The sequence below is a fragment of the Alnus glutinosa genome, chromosome 3, assembly GCF_958979055.1.
Source record: "Alnus glutinosa chromosome 3, dhAlnGlut1.1, whole genome shotgun sequence".
Taxonomy (NCBI): Eukaryota; Viridiplantae; Streptophyta; class Magnoliopsida; order Fagales; family Betulaceae; genus Alnus; species Alnus glutinosa.
In genome coordinates, this window is record NC_084888.1 from 14551527 (window position 1) to 14565895 (window position 14369).

General features: G+C 38.3%; 1 protein-coding gene and 1 long non-coding RNA gene across 2 annotated transcripts; both read left to right on the forward strand.

The window, feature by feature from the left end:
- The first annotated feature begins 2457 nt into the window (after positions 1-2457).
- LOC133864947 (uncharacterized) lies at positions 2458-3585 on the forward strand. The gene is made up of 2 exons (XR_009899587.1): positions 2458-2711; positions 2812-3585. It is a non-coding gene; the product is annotated as an uncharacterized LOC133864947 (long non-coding RNA).
- A 2080-nt stretch (positions 3586-5665) lies between these two features.
- On the forward strand, positions 5666-12744 carry LOC133863041 (oligouridylate-binding protein 1B). The gene is made up of 12 exons (XM_062299014.1): positions 5666-5888; positions 8415-8476; positions 8861-8963; positions 9120-9196; positions 9275-9336; positions 9438-9525; positions 9727-9802; positions 9898-9928; positions 10348-10467; positions 10815-10900; positions 11271-11447; positions 12126-12744. The coding sequence occupies exons 1-12, from the start codon at positions 5787-5789 to the stop codon at positions 12408-12410; spliced, it is 1269 nt and encodes a 422-aa protein (XP_062154998.1). The 5' UTR covers positions 5666-5786; the 3' UTR covers positions 12411-12744.
- Positions 12745-14369: the final 1625 nt, after the last annotated feature.

Below are 14369 nucleotides of genomic sequence, written 5' to 3' on the forward strand. Positions count from 1 at the left end.
TGCGCTTAAGAGACACAGGGATGTGCTCGAGCACCCTTGCTTGGAGTCCAATTTTTTCAGCCTTTCTCTGCATTTTTAATTGAAAATTGCCAATTTCTCTCAATGACTTGCAAAAACATTAAAAAAAAAAAAAAAAAAAAAAAAAAAAAAAAAAACCAAAACCAAAACCAAAACCAAAACCAAAACTAGCCAAAACATTAGAAAATAACAAAGCTAAAGGTTTTACTAATGTAAATTAAGGGGGTCCAAATATACAATATTTGGCACTCATCATTAAGTATCACACTAGTTACAGAAGGTGGAGCTTTAGTTTCAGACACGAAAATTACATCAGCAGAAAGCTTTCTAAGCTTGACCCTTAAACTACGAACTACAGAGGCATGAGTCAACCCTCGACATTTCCAGGATAAGAGCTTAATGGTGGTGGAGGTGGCCCAGATTGGCACACCCTCTATATGAGCAGTGGAAGACAAGGTTGGGATCTCCAAGTTAGTACCATCTATAACAGCTGGGTTGAACAATTTGCGTCCTCTAGTAGACCTAAAGAACCGGCAGGAGAGGTTGGGAGAACCTGCCATCAATGCTTGGGTGGTTGTGACCGCTTAAAGAGGGAAAGACCTGTTGATTTGCCTATACATAAAACCAAGAATTTGAGCTAATGTGAGACAAGGCCAGAGGTTGAGTAGGAGGTCCTATATGGAAAGGGAGTAAAAGTCTAGAGATGAAAGCAGCTACCAGACTCATAGGATTGATTGAATCCTTCAGGGCAGTTAAAGATAAGGATGCCATTTCTAATTGGGAAAGAGAATCAAAGTGAGAGTTCCATGGTGTTTTCTGCTTTTTCAGAAAGGTTATAGGTTATGAATCTTCAGTGTAAGAAACCCTTTTTTTGCTAATGTAATCAAGGGGGATATCTGGGGAGAGAGGAGGGGAGGATGCAGGGGGAAGGGGGGAAGATACAGTGGGCAAAGGAGGGGATGAAGGTTGGGTTGAGGGAGACAAAGCCTTGGGGAAGTAGGGGTGGAAGCAGGAGAGAGTGGGAGAAATACGTGGTGATTTGCGGATGCAAAGAGGACTTGGGCTAAGAAGGGAAGATTGTGGAGGTTGGGCTGAATGTAGCTGAAATGGTGGGTTTAGAGTAGTTGGGGGTCTAATTGGGTTTGGACAGGATTGGGCCAGTATGAAGAGGATAAGAAATGGGCTTGGGAGTATCTGCCCAGTAGGAGAGAAAGTCCTAGAAATAGCTCGGATGGGTAATTTCTGGAGGATCCGGAATCTCTTGGATGTGGGTTATGGTGGTTCCATAATAAGGGATTTAGGCGAGTAAAAAATAGGATAAGGGATGTTAGGGATAAAATCAACCCTAGAGACACGTGGATCCAATGACATCTCGGAGTTATGTCTCGGCTACTTGTTCCGCATGGTTCTATCCAGTGAAGGGAAGGTCGTTTAGGTCCGAAGACATCTCGGAGATATGACGATGTCTCGGTCTTAACATTCCAGGTTACGGTATGTAAAATATCCCGAGATCTCCCAGCCAAGATGGAGTGAACATATCTCGGATATTTGTGCCTCGGAGTAATAACACCTCGGTATGATATCGAGTCGGTGCGGTATCTTCTCGGGGTGATATCCATTGGATGAGTCAACATCTCAGAGTATAAACATCTCGGACTTACACAACCCTGTTATGGTGCGGATATATCCCGAGATCTCCAGGTAAAAGCATAAACGTCTCGGATATCATCACCTCGGAGGTCAGCTGAAATGTGCTACAGTCTCCTAAGAAGGTGCCATGCGCCACACCCGTCTCAGAATTCGATAAGGATAGAATCCCAGGAGATCAGGGATAAACTACAGATCCATGATTTATGGGATAAGATGGTTATTGACATGGAATCGAATTTAAAGAAGTACAAACGCGATCAACTGCGGATTCAACACTCCTATTCAAATTCCCAGAAGATATGATTAAAACTCAAACCAGGCTAGGACTCAAACTCCTAATCCAACTCAATGTCAAGAGGGTCCGGCCTATAAATAAAGACCGTCACACCAGGTATAAAGACACGAATTCTCTAAGCTCTTGAGATTAAGATTAAGAATTCTCTACAGAAAACTTTTTAGACTGACTTAGGCATCGGAGTGGGCGTGGTCGGCACCCCCGACGAGTTGTTTGTTCCTCTTTGCAGGGTTGAAGTGTTCAGGAGAAAATCAGGCAGCGAATCCTTAGGCGACACGTCACCATACCGGAAACTGTACCAACAAGGGAAATCTACCACATTGATGAGGGAATAAGGGTTAGCTGGGATAAGGGGTCGCGTGGGTAAAAGAGGTGACTTACCTTTGTTAGAAGATAAGGATAGTGTCGGATTCAGTGAGATCGTGAGCTTGAAGGCGTGTCCATATGAGAGCAGTCCCGATTAAGGGAAGGTTGCATTGGTGCAACATGGTGAGAGGAGAGTGCTGGGTCAAAGATCCCTGGATGGGGTGCTGCCATGTGTTGTGCAAGAGAAGACATAACAATCTGAGTGGACTCACCGCCATTGAAGCTGTGGTAGGAGGTTACAGGCTTTGTCGAAGAGGAACTTTCGGACGTAGTTCCAGGAAAAGAAGCTTCAGATGGATCGGCTAAAACAATTCGGGGACTGGAGGAGGCCATAGCCTTGAGAGAAACTCCAAAGTTGGCTAGTGGGAGTGGCAATGATGAGGTGGGACATCTGAATTTCTTGTGGCCAATAACAGCACAAAAAGTGATGTAATCAGCTAGTCATTCATATTTGAAGCTTATCCAAAGGGGTTCTTTACCAGGATGAGGAATATGAAAACCAGGGGTCAATGGCAGTGATGTATTCAGTTCCACCCGAAGGCAAAGATGTTGACAACAAATTAGATCAGAGACACCGTGGTTCTCCACCTCCAGCAGATTTTCCAATTTGGATCGCATTTCGGAGAGTCATATTTTGAATTGGAAGACCATGCACTTGAATCCAAAAAGGGCAGAGATGTAGCTCAACTTCCTCAAGAGCTAAGTCAAGTATTGACCAGGGTTGAAGAATGAGGAGTGAACCCCTGCGAAGGTCCTTGTTGAAGAACACGGTCCACATGGCTTTGAAGTGGGACAACAAAGAGAAACTTGTTTGGAGTTAGTACTTCAATGGCTAACGGAGAGGCAAAGCTCCAAGCTGATGCCATGGTAGCCTGGACCAACTGTGAATGTAGAGGCTTGAGGGTGAGAGGTTTACCAATGAGAGCAAAGCTTTCCTACTTCGGTGGAGCCTCGTCAAGAACATCAAGTTGTTCTGGAAAATCCCAGCCAAGAGCTTCAGTTTCATCAATTAGGGCTTAAAGATATAGATGAGAAGTGCCCATGGAGGAGAGTTGAGGAAAGGTGGTAAATATGAAAGACAGAGGGAAGGAGAACAGGAGAGAAGTAGTGGAGACACTAGTCTGGGAGGATCAAACCATGGACGAATGACAGTGGGAGCTCAAGAGAACATAGCGAGACATTTGACTAATATAGCAAAGTTTTTGACTTGATGTTATTAAGTATGATTATGGTGTCTTAAGTTATTTTATGGTTTAGTAATGCTCTTGTTATTATTATTCAATTTGTGATTCAGCCTTATGGTTATTGTGGTTGTAAGAAAAAAAGAAGAGAATGTTCACCTTTTCCGCTGCTCAGTTACCTAATGTTTGAAGAGTTGTGGTAACTTTTCAGGTCATTTACCTGTTAAATGAACTTGAAGATTCTACTAGTTAGGGTTGACAAAACGGGTTGCCGTGTCGGTTTCAAGTCAACTCGGTTGACCCATCAACTCAAACACGACACAATTAGATAGACGGATTAAAATACGAAATCCGAACACGACACGTTTATAAGGGTCATAAAACGGGTTGACTTGTTTGACCCGTCTATAAACATGTCACAAACGAGTCAACCCATTTATGATCCGAACCCGTTTAGCATAAACCCAAACCATATAACTTCGTGTCGGATTCACGGGTTGTATTAAAAATTGCCAACCCTACTGCTAGTGACACTACAAGGTTATTTACTAGTTAAATATTTTGGGGGTATCATAGTAATAGTAGATTTTAATTGGGTCTAGTAAAAGAGTAAATAGTTAGGTTGTTGGGTTGCTAAGTCCAGTTGCAAATAAATGGGCTAGTTCATTTTGTTACAAAAAACTTGGGAGTTAGTTGTTGTAATTATGGGATAAAAAGCCTAAGAACATTGTATGAAGGATATATATCAAGAAAATTAACCAATTCATTTTCCTTCTCTAATTTCTTTCTTTGGAGAGTGACTACTCAAAATAGTCAAACTACCTTACAACCATTCCATTTATTCACTTAAATCCATCAATATCCATCCATTATATTACGATCCAAATCCAAACTACACAATAACAATTACAAGTACAATTTACATTTTGAATAATCAAATCCAAGAGCCCACTATAGAGAGACACTCGGATGAAAAATTTCACCGATTCAAGAATTGAGGAGGAGAGAAGCTCAAGGAGAGGTGATGTCGTGAGAGAAAGAGAGAAATGAGATAGTATGAGAGGAGTTTGGGACTATCATGACGTTTTGTGAATAAAAGAGAGAGCGAGAGAGAAAATGTTTTGTATTATAAAATGTTTGGATTGCGCCATAGTTCCAATTCAAATTGAAGCAACTCAATGTTAGTTTAGATATGGAATAGGAAAATAGTGAACCACTCGATGTTAGTTTAGATTGAAAATAAAAAAAAGTAGTGAATTTTAGGGGATTCTATTTAAATTTAGGAAACCAAACTAAAAACAAGAAGCCAATGCCATTGTCCTATCGAAGATTATGCTCGAACCTCAACTTTAAAACTCAATTTCTTGGAAAACAATAAAATTTTCAAAGAACATTATGGATAAAAATAATACAGAAGCCCTTTATCTAGTAAGTTGCTGTTTCAAAAACTTTCGGTAATAAAAATGCCGGCTTTGTTTGTTAATACATTTTGGAGGGTATTTTTTATTTTTTATTTGAAAAAGTGTTCCAATGCAAGATAAAGATATATTATTATTATTTTTCTTTTTTGTTTTTAGGAGTGTTCTATATTTAACTTGGTTATTAATGTTTTAATTTTAAGATGGGAAAAAAAATATTAAGAAACATACACGTAAGTTCGACAAGTACTCAAAAAATGGATCCAACATCCACACTTTCTAATAAAAAAGTACATTGATGAGTAATTGGTTTGGAAAAGCTCATTTGATGCATTGTTGAATGGTTTTATTAGTAAGTAAAGTTAGAAGTTATATTTTTATCACACAATTATTTTTTTCAACCAGCTCTTAAATTAGTTTTTGCTTTAAAAAAAAATAAAAATTAATTAAAACTCTAATCAATATTTTTTAGATAATTATGTAATAAAAATATAATTTTTACCACTCATCTTTATTAATTTACCAGGCAAATGAAGTGTTACAACTTACAATTGGGTCTGTTTGGAGGCAGCAAATCTCTGTACTACCATTGGTCGTACTCTGGTTGGAAGTGTTTATAAAGCCCAATATCTAAGCCCGGTAGGCCCATCATCACCCTTCACAAAAATATCCCTCTATAAATACCAGAGCATAGTTGTTTGTCTTTCTCTTTTAGAGGCCACTTTCTCTGTCTCATTTTTTTTTTTTTTTTTTTTTTTTTCTTCTTCCCTTTTAACATTTTTCTTTCACTCTCTCGAGGCCCTCACTCGACCCCCCACCCCTAACCCTAACCTCTCACTTTCTCGGAAAATCGAGAAAATGCAGCAACAGAGGTTGAAGCAGCAGCAACAGGCTCTGATGCAGCAAGCTCTTCTTCAGCAACAGTCGCTCTACCACCCTGGCCTCTTAGCACCTCCTCAGGTTCCAGCACACTCCCTCTCATTTCCTTTGATTCTCTGTATTGGTGATGATCGGTGTGATTTGGATTCTACGTTTCGCTTCGATTTTCTTCTTCTTTTTTGTTTTTGAGCGAGTTTATGTGGAATCGGATTGTGGGAGCTAGGGTTAGCTCGGCTTGTTTGGACCTGTATTTGAAAGATAGGGTTTTGGATACATTCTTTCTATAGAAGATTTTCTTTCTTTTTCTTTTTTCAATTAGAGAGAATTGGGTAGTATTTTGAATTTGACATTAGCGATCTTTTCTTTGTTCTGTGTTTGGTTGCTGTGAAAAGTTGGGACTTCAATGGAAAGTAAAAGTAATTGAATGATATCGCGAAATGAAACAGTGGTTTCTACTACGCGTTTACGCGTGTGCATCAAGTTCAGTTGAGTGAAGGGTGTGGGGTAGGTTATTCTTTTTCTCAGGTCAAATTTTTTACTTGTTCTCTTCTTTTAAATTTTCACGATTACCCATTGAATGGAGATCCTTGTTTTGATATTTAGATGTTTGTTGATGAATTTGTATTATCTTTACCCTTTCTGTATATGTTGCGTTAGAAAGCTTTAGGTACTGTGCCTTACGACGGATGTACACTTTACTTTTTAGAGCACGTGTGTGTTCACTCAAAATCGCAAAAACCTGATTCTTTGGTAGTGCGTTTAACGTTTAGAAAACGTGCAAACTCACGTTTTCGTGCAGCAGGACCTTGGGCGGTTTTTCGAAACGCACCATTTTAAATCCTAACTGCGTTTTCGCATAGCAGGAATCAAAAACATATGTTATCAGGATTGCCCTCATTAAACAATAAAATTCCATAAATACCCACCAAAAACAAGAGCAAACCCTCAATCTCTCTTTTTTCTCTCTACCTTTGCTCTCTCGTTGGTCTGCTCCTGACTGCCGCACTGGTCATCCTTGCCGCACTTTTACAAGTTTTACGAAACGCTTAACTGGGATTTTAAAAATTGCGTTGTCATAAAGTACGTTCTGAAATCGCTATTTTTTCAAATTGCACTTTTTGAAACCGCAATCCCAAATGGACCCTTAGTAGATTCCCACTCTTATTTTTATTATTTTTATTTTTCATAGAGATCATTGTGGGTTGTTTCCTTTTCACTTGTATTGAGTCTTCATCCTGGTTTTGGTCATGTTGACAGCTGCAGAGTTACTGAATGGAAGTAAGGTTGCATGTAGAGTTATTGAGAACCATGTTTGATCTTTCCTCTGAATTTTTTTTGGCGCTCAAATTGCATATGAAAGTTCAATTTTTTGGCAGTAGAATTTATTTCTCACCCTCATCATTGAATCCACTTTGATACATGGTTTTGTTTTGACCTAGAGCCGTTATTTCTAGCATAATATCATCAATCCAGAAGTTTGTTTCCTTTGTTTACTAGTCTACTTTTAAGTTTAAAAGCCAATTAAGCTATGACGGAATTTAGGCGGGTTGAACACGCAACTGTAGGATATATAATGAGCATTTGAATTTAAGGATATATTATGATCTTGGACAAAGGGTTCCAACACTATCTGACGTTGGACAGCAGCATAGAGAAGTTATTTCGATAGCACCGTGGACAGTACGTAGAATTTATAGAGCCATGGACCATATCCCCAATTGCTGAAGCAGGCCATTTTGGATTGTTTTGGTATATCTGATGGTGGGTTGACTTAGGTTCTTTTAATTTTTTTAGGCAGGAGCTTTTAGGTTTTAAGGGTGTGAAATTAAGATCAGATTGTAGTGTTTGAAGTCTGGATGAGTTTTTGGAATTTAAAGAGAAAATAGAAAAAGATAAATCTAGGGATTACACCTAGTTTTCTTAGTGATTATATATAGATTCCTCAGCATCGTACATTGGAGAATGATTGTATCACACAAACCTCAAAGAGAACCTCGTAGCTCTGAGATTTTTTCAAAGCAGAGCCTCTATTGAATAGAAAACATTATCTCTACACAATTAGATGATAAATACATAAACGAAATTGGACTTAGGATTAAGGGCTTTGACTACTTCCAAACTGAATAACTAGTAAAACTCACCAATAAATAGCCATTAACATAATCAACCCAAAAAAAGGCTGAATAGATCGGAAGTAGAGCCCTTAACAGAAAAATTGAAAAAGTACCCCTTATTCCTAAAAGACATCATTTTAGGAGGAATGATGTTAATAACATGAACCGACATCATTTATCACCACCTGTGTCGTGTTATTAACATCTTTCTAGGAGAAATGATGTCTGTTCTCTCTACACGATCGCAACATGTAGTATTTGAAAATGGATGTGCAAACTGGGCCAAATCGATTAACATTGAGTGAAAATGTCTGGAATCCTCTGGAAGTGTCTAGGTATCTTCTTTAAGGTTGAAACAGAGAACTATTTTTCTCCGTGCTTTAGGTTGGTCTGTGTTTAGTTCTTTTCTATGGAAGTGTTACACCTTCTCAGGATTTTTGTTTTATTTTGTTCCTTTTATTTTCTTTTTCGTTTTCACATTTTCATTTTGCAGATTGAGCCAATTCCAAGTGGAAATCTGCCTCCTGGTTTTGATCCGAGTACTTGCCGCAGTGTGTGAGTGTTTGTCTAGACATTTTTCTATTTATTTTTGTTTTTAGTTTTTTAGTTTTTTTTCTTCTCTTTTCTTGTGTTTTTTTTAATGCTTGTTTCACCTGCATGCTTATGAACTTAAGCATTTATACATCTCTTTTTTATTCCTTACCATGAACTGATAGTAACTCTTTCCTGAGCTATATGGATGGCTATCATTTTTCAAGTTATTTCTCTATTCTTACCCATGCCACTAAAAGTCGTTCAGAATAAGGTTAATTATTAGGATTAGTTGTATGTTTTCTCTTGTTTTGGGAATGAAATTGAGTACTTATATTTTGCTACATTTTGTTTTGTTTTTTAACCTTCTTTTCTACAACTTCTAATCTCTTTGTTTTTCAAATGTAGTTATGTGGGGAATATCCATACACAAGTAACAGAACCGCTTCTCCAAGAAGTTTTTGCAAGTACTGGTCCCGTGGAAAACTGCAAGCTTATTAGAAAGGAGAAGGTAGGGTTTTCACTTGTCTAGATAGTTTTCCTGTTCTTGTCGTGTGTTCTAATTGATGTTTATTTGATCGTCCTGTGAGTTGTTTAGTGTGATATTTTCTTTACTTAATTTACCAGCAACTTAACATATTTTTATCTTTTTCTCTGCCTTATGCAGTCATCATATGGGTTTATCCACTACTTCGATCGCAGATCAGCTGCTCTTGCTATATTGCATCTGAATGGAAGGCATCTGTAAGTACATTCCTCAAAAATTTATGCTGATTTGGCTTTTTTGTATTTTTCGCTTACATCTATATATGTGGTTTTCAGGTTTGGGCAGCCTATCAAAGTTAATTGGGCATATGCTAGTGGTCAGAGGGAGGATACATCAGGTTGGTACTCTTTTCGTGTGTTTATGCTTGAAACTGGTTTTTGCACTGCTTTGGCATGTGTTAGCATGGGCTCTGTGTCATACTGCTGTAATGATGTGCAGGTCACTTCAACATATTTGTGGGTGATCTCAGCCCGGAGGTTACAGATGCTACATTGTTTGCCTGCTTCTCTGTTTATCCTAGTTGCTCGTAAGCTTCATTCATATCTTTGATCCATCTGTGATTCCCTTCTATTTTCTTGGCAGAATAACAAGCTTGATGAGACCTTTTTTAAAAAAATAAGGAATGCAAAATTCAGTAGTTAACAAACTTATTCATAAATGCATGATTGTTACATTAATTCTTTGTGCCTTAATGGGTGGTATACACTCTGATGTTTGCTGCTTTCAGAGATGCAAGGGTTATGTGGGATCAGAAGACTGGGCGGTCAAGAGGGTTCGGGTTTGTTTCTTTCCGGAACCAACAGGTGATAACTTTATTACCGTCTGTTTGCTGTGTGTGTTTCTTTTCTTTACTGATATTCTTTATGATCATAATTTGATATTTTCCTAATCTACTCAGGAAGCGCAAAGTGCAATAAATGACTTAACTGGTAAGGATGATTCAGTTATATGTCACATTTCCCCCCTTCTTTTTTATTTCTTGTACCATGTTTGTAATGAAGCTGCAGTTATCAGCTTTAAGATGCTCCATTTTTAATTTCTGTGCCCCGAGGTAGAAATTACCAGGATTTAGTTCATTTTTTTGTGTGAATTCACATAATCCAATCTGAGTGTCTCGATAATGATCCAGAAAAAAAAAAAAATATATATATATATATATATATATATATATATATATATATAAAAAGAAAAAAAAGAAAAAAGGTTGAGGAAATAAAGCATTGTTAGTGATTACTGGAATTTCGGCTTCTCTCATCTCCCTCTGCTACGTTTGTTTGTGTTCAGTATTTATGTATGCCTCCATATGTTACTTGCATTTGTTCAATGAACCTGTGGATTAAATTTTTAGGAAAGTGGCTTGGCAGTAGACAGATACGCTGTAACTGGGCCACAAAAGGTGCTGGTTCCAATGAAGACAAGCTGAGTTCAGATGCCAAAAGCGTGGTAGAACTAACAAATGGCTCATCAGGTGAGTCTGGCACAACCTGAGATAATGATGAGAATCAATGGTGGATTACCATTATCTTGTTTCATGCATGGCAGGCTTTTGTTACCTTATTTAGTGCTCCATTACCTCAAGGTTTTCTTCAAGGATAATTTATTTTTGGGTGATTATACATTTTTTTTCCTGGGCTTTGGGTGATTTTATTGATTTCTTTATAATTCTGCTCGTTTTGGTGGAATATATATGGCGGAAGGAGAACAGATTTTGGTTTACATAAGTTCAAAATTGTCTATTCTCCTCTGGCTTCTTGGCTAACTGATGGTGTGTGAAGCTTGTGACAAACTCTTGTGTTTTGTATCTTGATCATGCAGAAGATGGCAAAGAGACGACAAATACTGATGCTCCTGAGAATAACACTCAGTATACTACTGTTTATGTGGGCAATCTTGCTTCAGAGGTAAAAAACTATCTTCCTTATATTAGCTGCTTGTTCTGTTCATTTACCCTTTCGAGTGCGCCCACATATACAGCACACAGAGACATTAAATTTGTTCTGCCTTGGTTGTAAAAGTTCTACAAGCTAAATTTGGGGTATGGCAATATGGTGGATTTGTGCGCATCACATATTCCAACTTCTCAGACTGACTACACCTTTACCCAAAAGAGGAAGGGAATGATATAAATTTCTTTGTTATGAGTTCTTCCCACTATGTTTCTTAGAATATAGCAGAAATTCTTTAGAGATGTATGTTGTAGTAGTCTAATCTTTTAGAAGTTCCAGTGGTGGTTCTAATCTCTAGGAAATTGTATTTTCATCTGATTTGCAGGTCACCCAACTTGATCTCCATCGTCACTTCCATGCTCTTGGTGCAGGAGTGATTGAGGAGGTTCGTGTCCAGCGAGATAAAGGCTTTGGTTTTGTGAGATACAGTAATCATTCCGAGGCAGCTCTGGCCATTCAGATGGGAAATGCCCAGCCGTATCTGTGTGGAAAACAAATTAAGGTGTGGTTTTCCGCTTGCTGGTAGGGCTGATATGTGGCAATGGATGGATGGATACATTTTATATTTTCCCTTGTTAATAATATTACACAACTCATGCCGAGGCAGCCCTTGCTAGTATTTATGTCTTCACTAAACAAATGGGATATAGGTATATGATTTGATAATATTGGAAATGCTTATGCTAGGAATTATTTGGTGTGGGGAGTTTTTTCTCCTTTATTTTTATTCCCCTCTCTTTGTAAATTCAATGTGGGTAGGCTTCACTCGTTGTTCATTATATCAATAGTTTTATTTGTAACCTTTTTTTGGTTCTTTATGCCATTGAATTCTCAATACTTGGTAATGCAGAATGTTGATTTTTGGTGTTTTAATTGCACCAACATCTTTTCCACAACTGGGGTAATCAGTAAGATATTCCCATGGAAAAGAAAATCTGTGATAATTGTCGTGTGTTTAGTGTGTTTAACACATTGATTTAACTTTTCAGATGAGGAAAATTCAGAAAGTTGGCCATATTTTCTTATTTATTTTGGGTTTATGATTTCTTAATGCAGTAAAATGCCTTCTGGCATATAATTTGGAATGTTGCTAGTTCCTTTATTTATTTATTTTTTCTTTTCCCTTTTCTTCTGGTTAATTGGATGTTGACTATTTAGTGGTTTCTCTTAATGCCTGTAGTGTTCTTGGGGTAGCAAACCGACGCCGCCAGGAACGACTTCAAATCCACTCCCCCCGCCTGCAGCAGCACCTTTACCTGGCCTATCTGCCACTGATCTTTTGGCTTATGAGCGGCAACTAGCAATGAGCAAGATGGGGAGTGTTCATGCCCTCATGCACCCTCAGGGGCAGCATCCTCTTAAGCAGGCAGCAATGGGAATGGGTGGTGCTGGAGCAAGCCAGGCTATATATGATGGTGGGTTCCAGAATGTTGCTGCCGCCCAGCAGCTGATGTACTACCAGTAATTTATATATGATATGATGAGAGCTCGTTTATATGGAGAAACCTGTATTTCCTGCTTTCTGCAGGGATTTATTTCAGTTTGTACCTCTAGGAAGCTTTTATATTTTCTTTTTCCCGTTGCCAACGGCGAGGTTGTTACCTACCTCTTTTTATGCGTGCTGTGCTGTGTATGGATGTATGTATCATCATGTATGTTTTGTGGTCTGTACTTTGTAGCGAGGAGTGATTATATGATTGTTAGAGGGAATGCAAACAGTAGTCTTTCGGAGTATTTTGACAGTCATCTCATCTCATACATGGGAATATATATAATCCGTTTTGAGCTATATTGCATTACCCTGGTGCTCTCGTACTCTGGATGAGGTAATTGTGCAAGCATTGGAAGATTGGTTGCAATTGGTTGAATTGCATATGCTTTTCAGTCGCGTCCTTCTCTTGGATTTAGCTTATTCATTTTTGAAAATAAACCTGACATGTTCTTTCCCAAGTAAAAAATAATTGGGATACTTCCGAAAAAGCCCCACAGCATGGAGAGCAGCTCCTTAATCCGCACTACAAACCAATCTAAATGTTTTGAAGATCAATATATGATGCTAAACCATGCGCGATATTGAGAGGGCTGCACCTTTGTTGTCTCTTCGAGACAAAAGCACTCATAGGAGTGGTGCTAATTCCCATGTTCCTTCTAGTCTCATTTGGTTTCGAGAGCCTACCCCTCCCCGTCCCTCACTCGTCTTTTGAAAGCCGTCATCCTGGATTTGTATTTTGTATGCGTGGAAAAAGTGCATCACCTTTCTACAAAAAATTATAAGAAAAATTTCCCCGGGACCCTATAAAGAGAATGAAAAGCCCGGGTAGAAGCACAAACAAAAGGAGAGGAAAAGTAGAAAGGGGGAAGAAGTCTAGTGCTAGTTCTTATTGAAACTTCTTTATCTAACTTAATGTTTTAGTATTTTCTTTGTTCTCTTATTTGTAGGGCTGGCAATTTTGACACGATCCGACAACCGACATGAACACGACACGAAATTAGCGAGTTTGAGTTTACCTTAAACGGTTTGGGTCATAAACGTGTCGACCCCGTTTATTTCAGTCTGGCGGGTCGGGTCATAGGTGACCCACCATACACAGTTATTTTTTTTATTATTATTTTTTAAAGGAAATGGGATAAAAATAAAAACAAAAAAAAAAACTGGAGGAGTCACGCGCGGCACACTGCACATAGAAGAGAAAACAAATAAAAAAAAAAACCTAACTATTTTTTTTTTCCTTCAGGCTTCACTCTTCAGCGCCGCCCATCACAGTTCACTCTTCACTCAGTCTTCAACCAATCAGCCCCTTCTTCTTCCTCCATTGATTTTCATTTTTCCACTTTCTCCCGCTCGACGCTCTCTCTCTCTCTCTCTTCTCTTCGCTCGCTACCGACATTGCAACCGCTCTCCCCCTCTCTCTGCTACGCCGCCAACGTCGCTCTGCCACTCTCTCTCTTCCGCCGATGTCGCATCCGGTACCGGTATGTTAATCTTTGTTTATTTGTTAATCTTTGAAAAAATTGTTTATAACCTTTCAAATCTAATCTGTTAATCTCTATTTATTTGTTTATAACATTAGTACCAAACCTAATCAGCTAATCATGGATTCTTGAGTTAAGATTTGAAAAAAAAAAAAAAAAAACAAGATTTTGATGACTTTTGGTATTCCGGCAGGTTTCAACCCCTTGTTTTCTGCTGATTTCTTAGTCTATGTATATATGTGTTTTCAAATATGAAACAACGAGTGAATTTATTCTGTCGTATCTTCAACCTATATGTGTTTCTTGTTCTTATTATATGTTGGTGTCATTAACTAATTATGTGCTATACTTCTTCATTCTTTGAGAGTGCAGAATTTCTTTTGTAGGATTATAAGAAATTATGTTCAGATTTAGGTATAAGAAATTAGGTGCAGAAATTCTAACTTACTAA

Bases quoted from the DNA above. Each gene is read 5' to 3' on its own strand.
- LOC133863041 (XM_062299014.1), top strand. From the start codon at position 5,787: ATGCAGCAACAGAGGTTGAAGCAGCAGCAACAGGCTCTGATGCAGCAA. The intron at 5,889-8,414 runs GTTCCAGCACAC...TTCATTTTGCAG, and splicing joins GCCTCTTAGCACCTCCTCAG to ATTGAGCCAATTCCAAGTGG. The intron at 9,803-9,897 runs GTGATAACTTTA...TAATCTACTCAG, and splicing joins TTTCTTTCCGGAACCAACAG to GAAGCGCAAAGTGCAATAAA.